The 20278-nt window shown below is 31.4% G+C and overlaps 2 protein-coding genes and 1 pseudogene across 2 annotated transcripts; 1 reads left to right on the top strand and 2 right to left on the bottom strand.

Annotated features, from left to right (window-relative positions):
• On the top strand, positions 1 to 3025 carry LOC25491419 (probable WRKY transcription factor 33). Its single transcript, XM_013599330.3, has 5 exons — positions 1 to 255; positions 522 to 680; positions 1357 to 1883; positions 2108 to 2275; positions 2459 to 3025. Exons 1-5 carry the CDS (start codon positions 43 to 45, stop codon positions 2871 to 2873), a joined length of 1482 nt encoding a protein of 493 aa, XP_013454784.1. The 5' UTR covers positions 1 to 42; the 3' UTR covers positions 2874 to 3025.
• A 309-nt stretch (positions 3026 to 3334) lies between these two features.
• On the bottom strand, positions 3335 to 4802 carry LOC25491420 (importin subunit alpha-2-like; annotated as a pseudogene).
• Positions 4803 to 6813: 2011 nt separating this feature from the next.
• Positions 6814 to 8735, bottom strand: LOC25491421 (CASP-like protein 4B1). Its single transcript, XM_013599332.2, has 3 exons — positions 8289 to 8735; positions 7677 to 7812; positions 6814 to 7278 (listed from the first exon to the last, which is right to left on the bottom strand). The coding sequence occupies exons 1-3, from the start codon at positions 8528 to 8530 to the stop codon at positions 7093 to 7095; spliced, it is 564 nt and encodes a 187-aa protein (XP_013454786.1). The 5' UTR covers positions 8531 to 8735; the 3' UTR covers positions 6814 to 7092.
• Between the last annotated feature and the right edge of the window lie 11543 nt (positions 8736 to 20278).

Genomic DNA, 20278 nt, shown 5'->3' on the forward strand with positions numbered 1-20278 from the left:
TTTCACACACAATTAACTATAACAACCTCAATTGTCTTAAGTATGTCTTTTAGTTTCAACAATCACTTTTCCAACACCAACAATAACATCACCACCTTGGATATTACTAAATTTGTTGAAACTTCTTCTCTAAAAACTCATGATGATGATCATTTTGCACTTGATGATGTAATTTACCCTTCTTATTCTGATTTTCCACCTGGGTTCAGCCCATCAGAGTTATTGAATTCACCTTCCTTTCTTTCTTCTTCTAATGTATGTTACACTCTCACTTCTTGTGTTATAATTATTATTCTAGTTTTTAATTCACAGTCATACTATAGTACTAACCATGACTTTAAATTGCGGGTGCGGTTACACTACAAACCTTTATATTGTGATAAAATATGACTAATAATGCAAGCTTAGATTACAAAGATATATAGATAGGGTATAAATTGTGATTGCAATGTTGTTACAAAGATATATTTGACTAATACTGAATTATATTTTGCTTTTGTTTTTTTATATGATGATTTTAGATTCCTTCATCTTATACAAATGAGCCTTCAACTGTCCAAAGCATGAACCAACAGCATAGCAAGGAATTAGAAGAGAGAAACTTCTCTGAGCCCTCTTTCCAAACACAAAAACAGACCATGCATGATCTCTTTCAATCTTCCACAAGTATGTTTCAAGTGGTAAGTTGTATTTTTCTTTGACTACAAATTTTACTTAAAACCAAATATGATTATGTGTCCATTTCTTGTTTTATATGCTGATCTTGACTTTCTTGCATTTAATGGCTTTCTTTATTGTACTCTTCTTTTGGTTTTTTCTTGTTTTTTTAATCAGTCAAATTTTCTGTAGTTTTGTCTGTAGTGTACAAGCTAGTTTGAATAGTTTTGACATGAAACTTGACTAGGACATATCCTCAGTTGACAAAGTCAAACATAGTATTAGTGTTAAAATTATTCTTAAAAGAAACATTAGTTGATGTGGCTAACATTAAACTGCACTGAAGCTAGTACAATTTTTTTTCTTATGTATGTTACTATATTTTTTAATATTATTATTTTGAGCAAGACATGTTTATTGCATTTCATTAACGATAATATGTTGGACACGAGTTATAATATCTATAAAATGTAAATCTGAATTAAAAATGTGTCCATTATTACAAGAACATGAACCGTTCTATTGACTTGTCTTCTAATAAATTGACATGCGAGATAAACTTAAATGCTACAATATGATATAAAGATATTATAAGATATTTTCTAATATTCTAACACAAACATTGTGTTATTTATTGATGCTTTGGAATATATGCAAATCTTGTAATTTAATTTACTAATACTTGTTCAACTTGAACAGGAGGAACCACTAAAGACACATGACACATTGATATTCAATGAATCTACAAAGCAAACAAATTTTTCATTTGAAGGAACAACAAAACATGAAGCACAAACTAACTCTTCAGTTCCTAATTCTAGTTATTTTAACAACACTAGTGCTTCTATGTCTATAAGAGAACAAAGAAAATCAGAAGAAGATGGATACAAGTGGAGAAAATATGGAGAGAAACAAGTGAAAGGAAGTGAAAATCCAAGAAGTTATTACAAGTGCACTAATCCAATTTGCTCAATGAAGAAGAAAGTTGAAAGGTCTTTGGATGATGGACAAATTACTCAAATAGTATATAAAGGAAGTCATAACCATCCTAAGCCTCAGTGTACAAAGAGAAGAGCAAATTCTCAATATATTCATCAACCTTCTTCATCATGCAACAACTCTATGGTCTCTGATCTTTCTTTGGGAGAGGATGATTTTGATCAAACATCACAAACTAGTTTTTCTGGTGGAGATTATGATGACTTGGGAATAGAGGCTAAAAGATGGTAAGATCAGTACACCCTCTGGTCACTATTATAAGCAAATATTTATATTTTAGATTCATTCAATTAATGACGTATGTAGTTTATAATGTAGACCACCCTCTGGTTTATAATAGTGACAGGAGGGTGTATTTTTTTGTGCTTGCAATGCTAATTTGCATGAAGTACCAATATATATTTTTGAGGTTGATTTCAATATCACTAATTTATGATTCTTATTATTGTAGGAAAGGAGAGAATGAAAATGATAGCTATTCTTACTCCACAGAAGGGTGTAGAACTGTTAAGGAACCAAGAGTTGTGGTTCAAACTACAAGTGAAATTGATATTCTTGATGATGGATATAGGTGGAGGAAATATGGACAGAAAGTAGTTAAAGGAAATCCAAACCCAAGGTATGCAAATAATTCAAATTATGGAAACAAACAAATCAACACAATTAATCATTTTTTTAAAAATCATGCATAAATCTTAAACGACTATTATTTTCAGACAGATGGAGTATTTAACTTCGGAGTTCTAGATATTTGTTAGCAACCCTATATGATAATAACTTGTTCAAAATATTGTTTTTGCAGGAGCTACTACAAATGTGTAATCCAAGGTTGTACTGTGAGAAAACATGTTGAGAGAGCAGCACATGATATTAAAGCAGTAATCACAACATATGAAGGGAAACATAACCATGATGTACCTCTAGGAAGAGGAATTTCAAGCAGTAGCATAAACAGTACTTCTCTTAACAACAATACATGTAATGTTACACCTATAAGGCCTTCAGCAGTGACTAATTATTCTAGCTTAGCAAATTTTACAAATTCACTTCATGATTCAAAGCTACCAACTTCTGAAAATCAAGAACATTTTCAGCTGGACATGTTGATGAATTCTAGAAGCTTTTTGGACAGATCAATTGGTTCAAATACCAATTCTGAACAATACGCAACTAAGGATGACTCATTCCTTCAATCTTTTGTATTGAAGAACATTTAATTTGGAATTAGAACGTTACTCGTCAGCTTGGATCCTCTGTAGTCCTCCAGTTGGTGCATAAAATTTCGAACCATTGGATTTGAGGTGCAACTCAATCCAACGGTCGAGATCTTGCTACACCGATTTGATGACTCTAGAGGATCTATTTTCCACTTATCATGCATGCTTTTGTGTATATTATAGGAATTCTAGTCTAAGAAGTTGTTATAGACATCTACTAATTTAACTATTAGAATATAAAATATCCATTGCATAATTTATTTATTTCCTAATTAACTTTTGTGTAATATTAGTTTTCATTTAAATAACAAAATGTATTTTATTAAAAAAAAAAAAAAAAAAAACAGGCACGAGAATGCCCATCTTACACACTAGTTGTCAATAAAAACTACGACTCAATAAAGGATAGAATCCAAGCTGGCATCAAAGAAACCACTCGTCACAGTTCCTTGCAACAATTGTCACATTCCGCTGAAATTGAATCCACCAGATGGGACAGGAAGATCACTGCCTCTAAGTTGAGAACCATTGCCTGGAGGTAGCGTCTCACCTTCATCTTCCAACCAATATGTCTCAAGAATTTTGACAGCCTTCTCATAAATTTCATAGTTGTCATGACTCTGCAAGTTTCCAATCTTTTCCAATCCCTCCGCGTCCCCTATCATCAGAGCATACAAGTTGACATCTCCCGTGTAACCGGGGTTTTTCTCCGCTTCTCCAACCTTCAGAAAATTCTCAAGACATTGCAAACAGACAGTAACAATTTTTGGATCAGAGCAAACGAGCAAATCACACAGAGGCTTAATGCAACCCTGGCTCGCCAAATACTCGATTTGCTCATGGGTACTGCCAGATGTAGCATTAGAGAGTGCCCATGCTGCTTCCTTTAAAGTGTCAAACTCCGCATTTTGAAGAAGATTGACCAGAGGGGCAATCAGACCAGCTTCAATAACAGCCTGTATCTACTCTCTGTTTCCAGCTGTAATGTTTGATATAGTCCAGCAAGCTTCTTTCCTAGTTTCCTCGTGATTATGGGTCAACAGGCTCAAAAGGCATGGGAGTGAACCATGATCGACAATAGCCTGAGTCTGCATGTCGTCTCCGCCAACAATATTTCCCAATGTGCGGAGTGCAGGAATCACCACTGAAGGAGATGGGTTCGAAAGGAGCTCCACCAGTCTGCCACAAACACCTGCCTCGATCACCGCTTGGATTTTGTCATTTGTTCCATCAGAAAGATATGAGAGTGCCCAGCATGCATCTGCCATGACTTCTTGATCATTGGAAAAAAATCAAACGCTCGAGAGTGGGAAGTGCTGGCGTCAACTGCTCAAACAGGGGTTGTGGTTTGCCCATGCAAAAGTTTGACAGGGTTCGCGTTGCAACTCTCAGCATAGAAATATCTGTAAGCTCATTCAAGTGGGATAACAGCGGGATCATGGCACCATGACTGAGAACAAGATCACGGCAACTAGGGGAATCACAGGCAACGTTTCCCAACGCCCATGAAGCTTCATGTCGAACAGCAACACTAGGTGAACGTAACTGAGTAGGTTGACTAGTAATGGTACAGCCCCATGATCAATTACAACCTTAGTGTTCTCAGAAGTTCCACCTGCTATGTATGCGAGTATCCAAGCAGCAAAAAACTGGCGTTGAGGAAAATCGTCAATAACTAGAAATTCAACAAGACGAGGAACGGCATCAGATTGAATAAGTTCATCAATCGTAAAACTGGGTGCCGAGCTCTTATACATGAACCACCTTAGGTGGCATACACCCTTTTACATCCACACACATTTGTGACACGTGGCAAAAACATTGAAAGAAGAGATGAAAAAGGGTGATGATATGATGTATAATTACTCAAATACCCCTAATACATGAGGGTGTACATAAGAAGTGTATGAAAAAGGGTATCTACCTATCTTTTTCCGAAAATAAATAGGTATATTTATAGGATGAATACACAATGTACTAAGGGTTAATAGGTCTTTACCCATGCAATATAGTTCACTTTTAGTTTTCCCCCTATAAAAAATTTTCGTTACCCCTAGGCCAGCTAACAGTGTATTTTCGCTGATGTGGCACGCTGAGTCACCTTTTTCTGATGACGTGGCGCGCTGACTATATAATTATTTTTGTTTTTTATTGTGCACATGTGGCATTTGTCATTTTTTTTAAAAAAAAAAATCTTAAAAAATAAAAAATTCTATAAAAATGAAAAATAAAAAAAAATCTCATAAAATGAAAAAATATGGAAAAATTAATATGTATCGAAATTTTCAAAAAAATTATAAAAAAAATCTTAATTAAGTTCCTGAAAAAAATTTCAATTTTTTTAAAATTCGAAATTGTTTAAGTTCCTGAAATTTTTATAAGAAGTGTTATTTTTTATTAGAATTTTTATAAGAAAATGAAAACTTCAGAAATTTAAAATATTTCAACAACATAATTCAGATTTTTTTTAATAATTTTTTCGACAATTTCGATATATATTAATCTTTTTCAGATTTTTTTTTCATTATTTTTCATTTTACCTGATTTTTTAAATTTTTTAATCATTTTTATTAATTTTTCCGGTATATTTTCAGCATTATTTTTCATTTTTAGTAATTTTTCTAGAATTTTTTTTCATTTTTAAAAAAAATAAAATCACAAATGCCACGTGTACACAATAAAAAAATAAAAATTATACAGTCAGCGCGCCACGTCATCAGAAAACGATGACCTAGCATGCTACATCAGCGAAAATGCACAGTCAGCTGGCCTAGGAGGTATTCCAAAACAAAAAAAATTACACGAACGGAATCTGACAAAAAAAATTTACAGAAGAGAAAACCAAGAGTGACATATATTGCAAGGGGCAAAAGCCTATTAACCCATATATTAATATATTATACAATGAATATTTTATATTCTAATATTAACAAACTAAGATTAAAGACCAGAAAGTGGTTAGAAATTCACCTTTAACAAAAAATAGTCAAACCCTAAAGAATAACATCTCTCTCTACCGCTCTCTCTTTTGTGAGCCGATCCTCGGCTGAAACCCTACTTTCTTCTCATTTATCCACCAAAGAGGGGTGATTTAGGGTCAATTTTTGACCCCAAATCACCCCTCTAAATCGTTTTTCTCCTTCCTTTTTATTTAAATAAGTGATTTTCACATCGAATTAGGTTTTCCTTTTGTGATTTCGTCTGTTTTGTTTGTCGTCTTTGTGTTTGTCTTTTCCCATGTTCAGGTAATATAGTCATATTTGTAGGCTTGTGTACTTTGCCGTTTTATGCTATTAACATGGATGTTGTGAGTTTGTTCACAGATTCGTCCTTTTTATTTTTAACAAATTTATATTACATCGATGTACTCTATCAATTTGAATGAATGAATGTCCTTTGTTTTGTGTCAAAACAAAAAGATTAGAGACCAGAAGTGTAGAACTATTTCAACTTAATTGTTGACTAGAGTTAGGTCTAATTTCAAGTTGCACTTTAGGAATAACATACTATAGAAAACGTGTCGGTTGATTAATTCTATCATTATTTTGTTGTATTTGTTTAGCATGAAATAAAATATTTGTTTTGTCTGACCATAAAAAAAAAAAAAAAAATTGTTTTGTTGAGCTTTGATTTACAATCACTCCCTAATATTATGTGTACTTTGTCTTTAGCAATTTCAACTGCCTCTGCTTTGTTTGACAGATTCAAAACAGGGTATTAAATTATAAATCAAGATTGAAACCACTAATATTTTGAACCCAGACAATTTTTTATTTTTATTTTTTAAATATATTTCTAGAATGTTAGCAAAGAGACATTTTTTGGAAACTAAAGGCTAATATTATGGTGAATGGATCGACTACCAACACGGTATCAGAATCAAAGTGTCAACAGCTCCCTGAACAGCAAATATAAAAAGCTCTTTCGAGCAAGCAATGCGTAAGAATCCGAGCGTTTTTTTCTTTGATTCACTCTGGAATTGTACATCCAACAGAAATATCAACATAGTTTCAACTTGTACTTTATTGAACTTTCAAGGAGGAAAAAAAAACTTGTACTATTGTATGAAACAAGTACAATCTCACATCTCATTGTTGTAGCATGCAGAAAGACATCAAAAAGGACAAATGATTCATAACTCATTATATATAAATGTATCTTATTAAAAAATAAATAGAAGGCTGAAACTTGATAGAAGAAAAATTGTGTAACTTCAGATTTAAGTTAGGGCTGATAATTTGTATCCTGATATGATGGCTGATAGAGCTAGAAATGTGAAGGCAAAAAAGGACATAGTAATGGTTGCAGCTGAAGCGTCTGTAAATGCATCATCGTCATTCTCCCTCATTCTATCTGTTAGTGGAACTGCTGTGGATGCTGATGATATTAAGAGATATGCTATTACCTGAAAATAAAAAAGAAAACTACTGACTATATACTTTGATGTCCGAGGGTTTTCTTAGTATTACGGTCCATTAGGGTTTCATTGGTATCTAAACACTTTAGTGGTAGCTAGAGATGCGGTTTTTATTCGTTCAATAAAATTTAAGAGAGTTTTCTTAATTTCTGGTGGATTCCGAAACTTTAATTTCATGGATTTATCGTTTGCAAACTTGTTTCTTTTCAATCTATATTTAGCACTTGTTAACGTATGTTTCCGATTACGTCAACTTCTCTATATTAAAATAATCGCTAAAGAAAATATCCTTACGTACAATTTCAATACTAGTTAAATTCCTTAATTGGGTTAAAAAAATATTATGCTAAACTACTAATGTGCTATGAAAGTAAGAAATGCCAAACCTGATCCCCAACAAAATCAATCACAGCTGCAGTTGTAGGTCGAAATATATTATTCCCAGTGATAAGTTCATGAATTTGACGATACACTTGGCTTCCTGTGTATATACTTGTAAAAAATGCTACCACAAGCAAATACCTAAGATTAAAAAAATTATTAATTAAAGTTCCATACAAATTAAATTTTGACAAAAACCCATCATATCACATTTCACGACCAAATTTCACTACTGGAAAAAATAAATACAATAAAACGGATATTTAAAAAAGAAAAAAATGTAAAATTTATCGTTAAATATGTTTTTTTAAGGATATTGTTAGATATGTTGTTAAGTATTACAGGCGCCAAATATGACAATGAATTTCATTTTTTTTCTCTCTAATTTTTCTATTATTTCAACAAAAAAAAAATAGTAGTGATAATTGTTGTGATAGTTGCATTATATTGTTAATAGTTGCAATGTTATTTCTTAAAATCAAAATTTTGTTCATCGCGAATACACAAAAGCTTTACAAATCATGTGTTTTTAATTCATTAAATGATGTGGCAAGTATATCATGTGTAGAATATTTGTACATTGACGATATATAAAAATTAAACTTCATATTTTTTACCTGTATTCTTGATAGTGGTCAAAGTTTTCCCCATAACCATGTTTGTTACTTGCCATGAGGAGGAAGGAAGTCAAAGAGAAAAATAGAGTAACACCTCTCAATCCCAAAGAGGCTCTCTTGAGGGAGTCCTCCCTCTTCCACCTTTGTAGGATGCCGTAGCTAGTGCCACTAGATGCCGACTCCGGATTCATGTCAATATTTACCTCTGAATTATTATTATTATTATTATAAGAATTCAACATCTCTATTTGGTAATATATGACACTCTTTTGAATTCTCCTGTTTGAAAAATGAGAAAGAATTAAAGAAGTAGAAGGAGGAAGAGGAGGCTCAAAACAAAAACAATGTTTGTGGAATGTGTTTCCTTTGTTTTTATTTTGAAACCAATTTTAATGTTGTTGTTTTTGGAGTTTAAGTTTTGTTTTTGAAACCAATTCTAAATTTTTGAGTATAAGTTTGTCAATTTTTTTTTTTTTGGGTATAAGCCAATCAAAGAGCGCGTGAGCTACACATGAAGGTTGGAAGAAAAAACAATAAAATAACAAAATACACATTTAGTATACTCATAAGAACACAATATTTTCTTAAAAAATTCACACGGTTATCTAATAAATTAATTATAGTTATTGTTTTTTTTTCTTGCTTTATATTTTACCTTTTCCTTCTACTTAAGGGGTAGAGGTAAAATTATGATCCCTGTTATTTCCTTATATCAAAGGGTTAAAAAAACTTTTCCAAATTTTTATTTTGAATGTGTTTATGCATAAGCGAAAAAGTGATGTTTCAAGTTACAGTATGGTTATCCCGAAAATAAATGCAAGGATTTTTTATTTTATTTTTTAGGGGAAAATAAATGCAAGGATGGTTATGTAAAAAGAAAGTTCAAGGGTGATAATTATATTCAAATTTAATCCCATCAAAATTATTTAAACCTAATGTCTATGTGTTAAAAGTACTTTAACCGTGTAACAAAAAAAAAAAAGTACTTTAACCTTTTTTGTGGAAAAATTATCAATATAACTATAAATATGGTTTTTATCTATGAATTGAATTTTATTTACTTGTTTCAAGCTTTCATTTTTTAAGAGTGTGTGCTTCAATTTTTATGATAAAAAAATAAAATTAGGAGATGGTGCTCGAGTGTATGAGAGAGAAGAATTTAAGACTTAAAGAACTCTAATGAAAAAATGACTCAAAATATTTATTTTCTCTATTTCTTTTTTTTTCTTTCAAATCGTGGCATGATGACTGCAAATCGTGAGGCTGTTTTACAATTGTCTTGCAACGGGTCTGGGATATCATGAGGCGATGATCCATATCTGAGGTGATTTGGATATATCTAGCAGGTATTAAATGTAGTTTTTGACCTATATGTTAATAAATCTCATGAAATCAAAGGATAAATTTTTTAGAAAACTTAGAGGCTAAAAGTTGAGGGTCTTTGGATGAGATTTCTGAGTTGGGAAACAATTATAAACACCTTGTATGAGAGAAAATCATTGAGTCTCTAGTTCATGGGAAGATATTGAAAAACGGGTGGAAATTAAGGTTGTTCTTGAAAAACTTATTGAAGCTAATTTTTTTGTAATCATTTTGTATCTCTTTGTAGAGAATTCGTTAATAGTGAGTAGGGAGATCTCTCTCCTCCATATGTAAGTAATTGTTGGGATTAATCAGGTGAACAAATCTTGGGCATGTTTATTTTTCTTCTCCCTTTATATTTATGTTTTGGTTATCCTTGTGTTTTTGCTTCACACTTAGATATAGGTCTATTGTTGTTGTTGCTTGAAGCTACTTTGATTATTGGTTACTACTTCGTTTTGCTCCACACATCTAAGTTTATTTAATTTGGTCAAGTGAGTACCATGGGTTATGACAACGAGAAATTTACTGGGAATAATGATTTTGGGTTGTGGAAGGCTACAATGCAAGTGGTTTTGATACAACAAAAGTGTGCAAAAGCTTTGAAGAAAGAGGTTGTGTTGTTGGTCACCATGTCACAAGCGAAGAAAACCGAGATGGTGGACAAGGATATAAGTTTCATTGTATTGTGCCTCTAGGATATAGTTATGACAGATGTCGCAGAGGAGACAACCGCGGCGGCGATCTGGGCAAGGCTGGAGTCGTTGTATATGACCAAATCCTTACCTAGAACATTCATAAAACAACTCTACTCATTTAGGATGGTAGAGTCGAAAACTATAGAGATATTGATGGAGTTCAAGAAAAACCTAATGATTTGGAAAACATTAAGGTGAACCTTGAGGATGAATACAAGGTTATACTCTTGTTGATTTTTTACCTAGATCCTTAGAGCATTTCAAGGATGCCATGCTTTATGATAAAAACTTAAAAGTATACCTAATTTTTTAAATGATAAATGTTAGCAATTAGTTGTTAAATTAATATTTACTTATTCATCTAAATTATTACCATGAACTCAAACTTTTTATCTCATAATTCAAATAAGTTGAACTACCTAACTCGATAAAAAAAAAAAAAAAAAAAAAAAAAAAAAAAAAAAAAAACACTTCTACAAGCAATGCCTTATTTTGTAGTGAAGAAATATCCTTATTCATTAACCCACTAAAGAAATAATTTAAGCTTGTTGGGGCAACTGCTTGAATATGTTACGCTTAGATTAGATCAGTCCTTGTTCATTAAGCACTGGAGCAACCAACTGCAGAATGCTCCATCATAGCAGCTAGCACTTAACAAGAAGACTTTTAAGGTGAACCAATAATGACAGAATTAAATGTTGGTTGCTGGTATAGGCCATAGGGTATGGAGAGGCTGCGATTTCTATACATGAAATTGGTGATATTATTGATGTACTTGCATTGCATTGTATGCTAATTTTGTGCAATTTTATCATTCATTAGTATGAGTTAAGACAGTTGAAATGTATCAAAACTCCAAAAACATTTTAACTGTGTATTATTTTGTGAATAACTTTCCGTACCAAATTAACTAACCAAAGACACATGCATTGATCAAATTACCAACCAAGACACATTTGAGTGTACAATTAACTAACTAAATACACACTTAAGATATTATTGTAACTTTGATTCATTCATAAACCATAGTGACAATGCGTCTCATATATTCTAGAATGAGGAAAGTTGAAATATTTCTTTCTCCTATAGTCACAATGCGTCTCATTTAGTATATTTTTCTCCTTTCAATATTGTAAATTTATTTCATTCATTTAATATTTCATCTTCTCGTAATAATCGATTTCAATCTCACGAAAGTTGAGATATATATTCTCCTCCTTTTTTTAATATCATCTTTAATATTTCTTCTTCTCGTAATAATCGCTTCCAATCTCACGAATCGTAATAATCAATTCCAATCTCACGAAAGTTGAGATATATATTCTCCTCCTTTTTGAATGACATCGTGTGTTATTGTTGGTAACCACTTTTTAATGTTTTCTTTTATAAAAAAAATAATAATAATTAAGAAATAAGGCATCAAATTGATCAAGTCAGTTACAATAGAAGGCCCAGAAAAGGAAGGTTATTTCTATCCACACCCCTTAATTTCAAATCTTATTCTAAGCATCTTTGATTGTGTACACGCAGCCTGAAGTCCAACTCCATCGTCAAGAATAACACATTATTATGTAAAGAGAATTGGCCAATAAAAATATACACTTTTTCGCTAACTAATTTTTTTTTAAAGAAACAATTTACAAATGTTAGTATTTTCTCTCTTATCATAATTCAAACTTAAACATTTAACTCGTTTAATCTTTCAGCTCAATCGAATGAGCTACTCATCTTCTCAAAAATAAATCACTATATATGTCATTGCCAACCCGCAACACCCTTACCCACACCCTTAGAAAACATATCTTCCACAAACACCGTCTTATTAGAAGATAACCAAAACAATCTACGAAACCTCTTACACAACGCACCCTCTTGACCACATATCACACCCTAAAATCAACCATCACCATCAATCTTGACTAATTTACTAAAGCAATTGTCCATGGAATTTTGCTCTTCCCCTTGCAGTTTTCGCTCGCGCCCTGCAGCATAGCCCAATTTACCCTTGCGCAAGTTAAGTCACGTTGTGTGACTTAAGATGCGCTGCGTGAGTTAACTTGCGCAGCGTTACTTAAGTCATATATCAGCAAAACAAAAACACATTTCCTAAACTTCCCAACTTCAAATTTTTTCTCCCCATATCTGATTTTCATCATTCTTGCGCTAAGGAGCTGACAAAACAGAGTGTTGCTCACATCAATTTTGATTTACTGAAGACGCGGTACGAGGAGCTCTTGAATAGGTGTAACCAGCTGCTTGTGCCTGACACAGAGGAGGAGCAAGAGAAGAAAGCTCGAGTTAGGTTGGCCTGCATTAAGGCGTTTCTATTGCTCTTGCTTGGCTGGACCATTTTTTCTGGCAAGAACAACAAAAATATTAATCTTCTTTGGCTGCTTGCGCTACAAGATATGGACGAGTTGGACAGCTGGTCATGGAGTGGGATGAGACTTGCTTTCCTATATGAGCAGTTATCTCTTACTTCCGACTCATTTGTGGGCTCCTGTGGTGGTTACATGACATTGCTTGTGGTGATATTTGTTTTTCTTCTTTTTTACTTTTTGGATCATAAATGTTTAGTTGTTTGTATAATTCTTGTGGTGATATAAATATTTGTTTGTTTGTGTTTGCAAGGATGGACTTTGGCGCACTTCTCGAACATCATTCTAGGGATTGATGATGATGCCTACGACCCTACTGTTTCCCCGCTTGTGAGTCAATGGAAACCTTCAAGGGGATTTTCTAATCTTGGACACTACAGAGCTGCCATCGATTCGTTGGACCATTCACATGTCACCTGGAGGCCGTACGAGAGACGACGACACATCACGCCCTTTGAGGACACATACTAGTACTCCGGATGGATCATGGCCGGCAGCGACAAGATGGTCCGTCACTTGCCAGAGCGGGTTCTTAGATAGTATGTCCATATTATTCTCAGGGCTCCTACAGACATTGAGCTTATTGCGGCAGATGGCGTGGCCCAGGCCTTCACGGAGTTTGCTCTACATGTCCTCAACCATTAGCATATGGGTTATCCGATTCCGGATAACCAGCCGTGGGCTAATAATAGGGGGTACATGAGATAGTTTTTTAGAGTATCACATCCTATTATGAACCCCCCTGCGACCATTCCTGACTATGCAGTTGTTGCCTCTCCTCGTCCTGTCCCACCTTACGAGAAGGTTATTATTGAGCAGCAGTGAGCTAGACATCCTCCAGACCCATATCAGATCATCAACAACGTCAGAGCCATAGTGAACAGTACAATGGGGCATCCTGATGTGTTTGGTAATCCAAAGGTTCTTCGCATTATGCAGGGCATACAGTCTGAGTGGAGCATGCTGGAGCAGGTGCCGGCTCCGCGAAGGAGGAGTAGGAGTCCACGGGATGGACCAGTATGACTTGTGTAGTTTTTTTTGTTGGACATTTTGTTGGATTTGGTTGTAATCCATTTACCTTGCGCAAGGTGAAGAGCAAAATTCTTATCCATACCACTAACTAAGCCAACATCAACCAAATAAACATCCCTCCACCACAATGACTCCTCACTCGAACCCACTGCATAAAACAATGTTCTCAACACCCATACTTACTTGACAACAATCTTTCTCATCCCCCCTTTCAATTGACAACATTTTTTTTTTTAGATAAAAGAAATGTCAAATGCTCTCTTAAGTTTATAGGTTGTACATTAAAAAAGAAGGAAAATTAACAAGAAAAGTGAACATAACAAATTTAAGATAACTCTTTAAAGAAAACTTTTGAGATTTCCACTTAGACAATCGACTTCTAACGCTTTCATTCATCGTATTTTGAAATAGGAATGATAATTGAACCAGTGCCTAATGAACACCCACAAAAAATACATACATTGAACAGATAAATACCCACATTATTAGATCTAGACCTGACTCAAATAATTATCCACAAATTTGAACCGATGTGAATGTGGATGCCAACACAAATTATAACATCATTAACCACAAATTTGAAAGCAAAATATTAGGCTTGAAACCAATACTGATGCAGCCGTTGTACTAAATTTTTACGAGTTGGCGTTAACATTGATATTAGATAATTTGAGTTTATTCAATGCTAATATTAGTAAACCTATTCTTTTATTGACAAAATTTAATTAACCTATTCTAAAAAATCAAATACAATATATCACTTTTTATTATTTTATATAAAGGTCAATTCTATAGTGTCCAGTTATGACAAAGACAAGTCTTATATCATACATAAACTAATTTTACCATTGAATTAATAAATTTTCTCGTTAAATTAAAATAATATGAAGAGCCGCTAGTTCCTGATAACTAAAAAAAAGTAAAAACATAACAAACATAATATAACTTAAATCAGTTAACTTATTTTTTTTACTTCATGAAAATGGTCATACCTGTTTTTTATTTTAACTTATTTTTTCACGATTGCATCATGAAAATCAATTATATGTAAATTTAGTTTGTTTTTAACTCAGGTATTTTTATTAATAATTGAAAGTTAAATTATTTTAGTTATTAAGTTCATTATCTTTTTACATTTTTTTGAAAGTAATAAAAAGAATATTTCCATAAAAGATTAAAAAAAAATTGTGAAAAACTTTTTTACAACTATTATTTCCCCCCACAGGCCACAGGTTCACAAGTGTCCTATCACTATGTTGCGTCTGATCACCGTTTGTTGGGTCCATCTAACGCTAACACGGTTACAATGCCAAAAATAAACCAACCTGGAGCTATAAACAAACAACCTGTCTTATGTCCCACGGGAATATGGTTCTTCTTCTATTTCATTTTTGGTTCTTTGCTATTTTTTTAGTTAAACCACCATTTTAATTCTTAAAAGTAGTATGAACTCACATGCTTAACTACAAGTTCTGATGGTATCTGGTGTATTAGTGTCGGTATGATCGTACATATTTAACTGTTGTGCATTAATGCTGGTATGATCGCACATGCTTAATGCGGAGTTCTGATGGAATATGATGCGTTAGTACTGATATGATTGCACATGTTTAACTATGGAGTTTTTATGGCATCTGATGCATTAGAATAAATCACTCTCGCGTTAATTGTTTTTGTTACCTCTTCGATTCCTTGGAGAAGGAGGCCCTAAAATTCTAAATTTTGGTCACGAGGTAATTATAGCTTGACAAAAAATTATTTCATCTAAGAATTGAACTTGATTTCTCTTAAACATTCATCATTGATAAAGTTCATTAATCACTTAAACTCAAAATTAGAAACATATCTACAAATGTACATTTTATAAGTTATTTTGATCTCCAAAAATCTATTTTTAGGAAATCTAACTTAGTGTATGAATATATCTTTTTGTTTGTCATTTTAGTTGAGAATACTTGTATCAAAATAGTTGTTGTGAATGTATATACAATTTCAATTTATTTAGAAACTCATACTTTTGATTGTATTTACAAATGAGTCATTTAAGTACGATGATGTGTCTGGAGTTTAAACTCCGAACTTTACATATATCATGAATTATCCTTATCAAATGAGTTAAACTTACGATGACTATTTGAGTCTTGTTAACTAGTGTCCCGAGACACTAGTTAAAGAAACAAAAAAAATTATTTGTATTGAAAACATTATTATTTACACTTTTTAAACTTTAACTACAAATGTTCTAAGATATTTATGTTAAATTTGATTTCCTTAACTAATGTCACATGACAATAGTTAACATTTTTCTTACCCTTGTTATTTTCTTATTTGATACAGAATCTTTCTTCTCCTATTCTAGAAGGAACCTCTCTGACGATAACAAAAGTTATGTAACGGCTATCTGGGTCTATATAACGAGGACCGCAATCTCTGCGTACGTTTTGTTGGTTTATAATCTAACCCGTGACCCACCACTGATTCTTTCATTCCTTCCAATTTCCACCGTTTAGTAAACTAATCGCATTCGCATGCAAACCTTCTAACATGTGGAAAGAAAAAGTTTCAACTCTCATCATTCCCAACTCTTTCACTTTCATTTTTATTTTTATCTTATCTATATCTTAAGAATAATATTTTCTCCGTCTTTATATCTAAGCACATATTTGACTTTATTTTTGTCCTTAAATATAAATTTATTTTTAAATTATTAAATGCATTTATTATTTTTTTCTAAATATACATCCAATTAATACTACTAACTTATCTTGAAATATGAAAACGTTAAATTTAATATACATATAAACAAATGATAATTTAATAATATTAATACACAAAATAGACACATTAATTACACCGACAATCTTTCTTAATAAATGTGAAAAAAGCAAAGGGAGGTTAAGTGATACACTCCTGCCATGCGTCACTCTTTCTTAAGAAATGTAACACATTTGTTAATTTAAAGGTAAGAAGATCAAAATAGCAATAATAGATAACTTTGATGAAATAAAAGTCAATTTTTAAAGTTTTAATGCTATGAATGTATAATTTATAAGATAAAATTTCTTTATTAGATTTCTTATCAAATGATATGGATTATGCTAACAAGTGTATTTATTAAGAAAACCAAAAGTATTATGTTTATATTGAATTCAATAATTTTTTATTTTTAAAAAGTTAAATTGATCATTTTTCATCATTTCTCAATATAATATTTCTTTTATCATTTTAACCAATATTTCAAAGACACTATTTAACATTTTTCTTAAGATATTTGTTAGCATTTTTCTTAATTTAATACTACTCCCTCGATTTCAAAAAAGGAATAATATGTGAACAACTAAATTGTAAAACCAACAATATATTTGCTATTTTTAATAATATTTTGTCTGATTTCGATTTTTGTGCTCCTCACAAAGTTAAAGGTTGTTGCATTGATTATCCAATTTTAGATGTACATATAACATAGCTCTTTTAAAAGGACTAACCTATAGTCCAGTGATTCACACAAATTAAAAACATTTACGATAAAGGAGAATGCTAAATAATACTCAATGGACATTGGTTTCTTGACCTAGCATCCACTTTTCCACCCAGGGAAGATCGAGGCAGAGCCCAACAGTGACTTATCTCTTTGTCATATTTTTGATTTGTCTTCAACTAAGGGTTCCAAAGAAGGGATTCGTTATTCCATGACAAATTCACAACCAAGAGGAAAGAAGGAAGGTTTGCAATAATGAACATGGGAAAGACAAAGAGGAGATACATTCTAGAAAAAGAAAAGGTCCATGAGACTAAGGGCCTCTTTGATTGTGTTTTAGTTTTTAGTTTTTAAATACTCTTTTGTAAATCTATTTTTAAGAAGTCTTTTTAAGAAGAAAAAGAACAAAAATCTTGTTTGGTAATCCTGTTTTTGAAAACAGTTTTAGAGATGAAAAATAAAAAAAAACTTGTTTGATGAATATATTTTAAAAATTAAAAAATTGAAAATGTGTTTGATTGATACATATTTTAATGGGAATTGAATTTCAAGCGAATGCTTAAGAACACTATCTTGAAATAATGCTTAAGAAAAAAATGTTAATCAATTCAATTAATTATTTGATTAAAACTCCATCAATTTTTTCATATAAAGATAATATATGTATTTTTACATTAAATAGGATATCTTGTTGATGTAGATGTAAGTATTTTGTAGGCCAATTATAAAAGGAAACCGCCATATATTACAATATTAGTAAAAGAAATTATGATTTATAATTTAGATGTCTAAAAATCGATCAAAATTAGATCTTATTCAATTGGATAGAAACAACCTAATTTTTGATTAGTCATCCAAAATTAACTGAATTGTTCATATAATGTAATTATGTTGATAATGCCGATAATATTAGGTTAGACAGCTCCATCCGAGTTTAAATTCGAGACCTCATAGTTGTATGTGAGTATCGATAGTACTTGTCACTTTATCAAACAAGAAGAAAAAAAGGATTACACATGATCGATTAAATTAATGGTTATTATTTATTTTTTTGGTCAAGTCCTAAAATAACTGAGTCATTTCACTTTCCAATACAATATTAATTATTTTTTCCCCTTTATAACTCTAATTAATATTACTTTCATCACTCTCAATTCAATATATTCAACTTTGCATTTATAATAGTGGAGAATGCACCAATACTTAACAAAAGTACTTAAAACTTTTTTTTCCTATCTCCTTCATTTATATATTTTCCTTAATATGTGTAAAATAAACTTTTGGCTCGATTAAATCTGGGACGGAAGAAGTATAAGAATAGACAAAAATTCAATTCAATTAATATAAGAATAGGTTCCCTCTATCTGAGCAGCAACATAAGAATAGATAAAAAAAATAGTAACAGAACTTCCACTTAATTACTAAACTGCCATTAATGAAAATTGTACATTTTCTCCGTGTTTTCTGTTTTCAATCTTTGTTGAAAGAGAAAAGCAAAAGTGAAAAGCAAAACCCATATTTGCTGTTTTGATTTTTTATTTTTAAAAACTGCAAAATGGAAAAAAGTTTTTAAAAACAATTTTACAAATTCATACATCCAAACAAGTTTTCTAGTTTTTAATTTTTAAAAATTGAAAAACAGTTTTTAGAAACTAAATCAAACAGTCTCTAAGTCGTATATTAGGTGATTGTAATGAATATTAGAGCGAAGAATGACAAACTTTTGAGCCTTTTATTTGAATGAAATGTATTCGTGTTTTCGTAAAAAATGTCCTTAATTTTTTTTTTTGTCTAAAATAAAAAGAATAATTATCGTGGACTAAAATAATATGATTGGACAATTTAATCATCATCATCAAAGAGGAAGTACAAACTTGTATTTTGATGGGAATAATTTGGAGATTCATTTTAATATTGTGTATGTTACTTGTAATATTGTCATAAAAAAGTCAAGTGTTCCTCGTCAAATTTTCATCCTCTATTATGGATACATGTATTGTGATTAGGCAATCAAATAATCTAAATTACTCTAAATTTTAAAATTAATTATTTAAATCAGTCGGGATACATTTTTGTTATTCTACAACTACATGACTGTTGTATACAACTTTTTTTTAAAAAAATATTTAGTTATTGTCCAAGTGCCCAACACATACACAAATAAATAGGGAGGGCGAAAGGGTATCATGTGATGAAACCCAACACTCAATTTTTTCTTTTACATTACATGTTTTTTCGAGTGCAACTAAATATATTTGAAAGTTTTGTTTGAATATGTTAACTTCCTATTAGCAAATATGATAATTGATTAGAAAATTTGATGGAACTTTAAAATTGAAACCTTTGAAATATTTTGGCAATAATTTAAAAAAGGAAAAAGTGAATGCATATAAATTCTATTTTATTTTGAATCGACTTGTTGATAATTAATCATACGCATAACTTTTATAGATCAACACAAAATTATTACAAATTGTAAGCTCCAAATGTAAGTTCAATTGTATATTTTATTTATTTTGATTGTAATGATACAATGGAACTCATTAAGATAAACAACAACAAGCCGTTATTGTGATTTTGCCTGTACATTGTCCACCTTTTTGAAATCCCTTGGCACGACAATCTTGATCACAAGTTGCAGTGCATGGAATTGTACAATTTTCTCCGGTTGAAGGATCCGCCAAACTAGTAATGAATCCTGAATGAATCCAAAGTTAAAAATATTATGTAGGTGATATTTCTTCCAATTTAAAAAAAAAAAAAAAAAATCAATCCAATGTTATTTGGACTCATGCACTGACTAAACAACCTAGTATGTTTTGCATAAGCGAATTATTATTAATTTTGGTATCTTGTTTAAAAAAGCTCACAAAAAAACATAAAACTTCATGAAAGAGTTAAAAACATACAACTTCATCAAAGAGTTATTGAGTCATAGTGATTCAATTAATCAATTTTTTCCTTTTTAATATATAGACTATGAACACAATATAAATTTCAATAACAATTTACAATTGGAGTTAGTAATTGTATTTAAAAAAA

Source organism: Medicago truncatula, chromosome 4 (genome assembly GCF_003473485.1).
Source record: "Medicago truncatula cultivar Jemalong A17 chromosome 4, MtrunA17r5.0-ANR, whole genome shotgun sequence".
Classification (NCBI taxonomy): domain Eukaryota; kingdom Viridiplantae; phylum Streptophyta; class Magnoliopsida; order Fabales; family Fabaceae; genus Medicago; species Medicago truncatula.

What these genes read in the sequence shown, in the direction of transcription:
- LOC25491419 (XM_013599330.3), top strand. Translation starts at nt 43, where the DNA reads ATGTCTTTTAGTTTCAACAATCACTTTTCCAACACCAACAATAACATC. An exon ending in CCTTTCTTTCTTCTTCTAAT is followed by an intron (nt 256 to 521) that starts GTATGTTACACT and finishes TGATGATTTTAG; the next exon opens with ATTCCTTCATCTTATACAAA. An exon ending in AAAGGAAATCCAAACCCAAG is followed by an intron (nt 2,276 to 2,458) that starts GTATGCAAATAA and finishes TTGTTTTTGCAG; the next exon opens with GAGCTACTACAAATGTGTAA.
- LOC25491421 (XM_013599332.2), bottom strand. Translation starts at nt 8,530, where the DNA reads ATGTTGAATTCTTATAATAATAATAATAATAATTCAGAGGTAAATATT. An exon ending in GACCACTATCAAGAATACAG is followed by an intron (nt 7,813 to 8,288) that starts GTAAAAAATATG and finishes TTTTAATCTTAG; the next exon opens with GTATTTGCTTGTGGTAGCAT. An exon ending in TTGATTTTGTTGGGGATCAG is followed by an intron (nt 7,279 to 7,676) that starts GTTTGGCATTTC and finishes TTTTATTTTCAG; the next exon opens with GTAATAGCATATCTCTTAAT.